This window comes from Fibroporia radiculosa (assembly GCF_000313525.1).
Source record: "Fibroporia radiculosa TFFH 294 genomic supercontigs, scaffold13231, whole genome shotgun sequence".
Lineage (NCBI taxonomy): Eukaryota > Fungi > Basidiomycota > Agaricomycetes > Polyporales > Fibroporiaceae > Fibroporia > Fibroporia radiculosa.
In genome coordinates, this window is record NW_012132981.1 from 1306 (window position 1) to 3217 (window position 1912).

A 1912-nucleotide genomic window follows, 5' to 3' on the forward strand; every position below is an offset into this window, starting at 1 on the left:
GTCGCGACGGGGTCCAGAGTACGGTTCGCGTTGTGGATATCGCGGGGCAGAAGGAAGGGGGTCAAAAGGATCTGGAGACCAAGGTCGGCGGAAGCGAGAAGACGGAGGAGAATCAAGACGGTCCATGTCGTGAAGAGTCGTTACAGTCGTGAATGATACAAGCAATGTGTTGGAGAAAAGGTGGATGAGTGCGTACGAGACTTGAGTCCGCCGCTGTCGATGGCGTCGAGGACGAGGACGAGGACAAGGACAAGGACAAGGACGGCTCTGGCCAGTCGGCGCGGGTGCGTGACGGGGATGTCACACATGCTCACGCGCACTAGACGGCTGTCACGCTCTCGACGCTGCGGTCGGTCGAGTCTTTCATCGCGCAAGACGCTACTGACTGCCGACTGCCGACTGCCCGGATCGCGCAATGCGTCCAGCCGTTAGGGTGAGTGCTTTCCTGAACCATTCCCATTCTGCCCCGACGCCCTCTCGGTCACAGCGCCACCTTCGACCACAAGAGCCCTAATCTGTTGTACCATGCACCACGACCAGCCCGACTCCGTTCCACGCTCCGTCCTCTTTGCCACCATCCACCACTTGCACGAGCCCCCGCTCTTCCTCTCGGCTGCCATCGCGACAGCCACCCGCAACTCGACCGACAGCCTCCGCATCGTCCTCTACTCCCACTTCTTCAACGACCTCCACAACCCCCCGCCAGATGAGGTCGACAACACCGGCCCCGTCTCGCATACCGAATACTGGGACGAGGTCCAGAGGCTCCTCACCTACGTCTACGTCCAGGCGACACAGGTCGCGCAGGACACGGGCAGGGTCCTCATGGACATCGACGTCCTGCTCAAGGGCTCCCAGGGCCACCCCCCAGAGGACTTCGTGCGAGACACCCAGCGCATATACCTAGGTTCTTCCCCCCCTCCTCCCCCGCGCCCCCGCTGACCCTTGTCCAGTCCCGCACCCGCACCCCGCGCCCCCGCACCTCGCCTCTATCCAGCACCGGCCCGACGTCGTCCTGTTGCCCCCCAGCGAGCACACGCGCCTCTCGCACGTCCCCCCCCACTCGTCGCGCACCCGCCTCCCGCCGCTCTACCCCGTCGTCGCCATGGGCGGCACCTTCGACCACCTCCACGCCGGGCACAAGATCCTGCTCAGCATGGCCGCGTGGATCGCCAGCGAGAGGCTCATCGTCGGCATCACCGGTCAGCCCGTCGGCATCGTCCTCCGTCCGTGCACTGACCCCCACTTGCGCACCAGACGACGTCCTCCTGAAGAACAAGGCGAACAAGGAGGTGCTCGAGGACCTCCCCGCAAGGACCGCGCGCACCCGCGCGTTCCTGGAGCGCTTCAAGCCCGGGCTGTTCCACGACATCGTCCCCATCACCGACGTGTACGGCCCCACCGCGTGGGACCCCGACGTCCAGGCGCTGGTCGTCAGCAAGGAGACCCTCCCAGGTGCATCGTCCAGTGCGTGCCGTCTTGCTCTCTCGCACTGCATCTGCTCAGCCCCGGCCGCCCGGCGCAGTCCACGCGCACAGGAAGGACAAGGGCCTCCCCCCGCTCGAGACGTTCGTGATCGACGTCATCTCCGCGACCGAGGCCAGCATCGACGACGCGGACGCCGAGAGGCTCAAGAGCGCCAAGATGAGCAGCACGTACATCCGGCAATGGATTGTCGATCACCAGGCACGCCCGGAGAAGATCCCTGCCTGATGCGCAGAGCCGGTGGCTGCAAAGGTAGTAACAATAATGTGTGTATGTATGTGTGTATGTATCGACTATGACACGGGTATCAACGATGAATACAATGGATACAGGCTGAAGAGAAAAGTAGTATTGTGCAAGTCCAAACCATAGTAATGAATAAGTGACGGCGTGAACGGGGCGGACGGACGAAGGGGGGGGGGGGGGG

At 63.4% G+C, this 1912-nt stretch overlaps 1 protein-coding gene across 1 annotated transcript; it reads left to right on the top strand.

The window, feature by feature from the left end:
* Positions 1-525: 525 nt before the first annotated feature.
* Positions 526-1713, top strand: FIBRA_09186 (uncharacterized protein; the record flags this gene model as incomplete). Its single annotated transcript, XM_012321509.1, has 4 exons — positions 526-907; positions 954-1202; positions 1258-1467; positions 1526-1713. The coding sequence occupies 4 exons, from the start codon at positions 526-528 to the stop codon at positions 1711-1713; spliced, it is 1029 nt and encodes a 342-aa protein (XP_012176899.1).
* Positions 1714-1912: the final 199 nt, after the last annotated feature.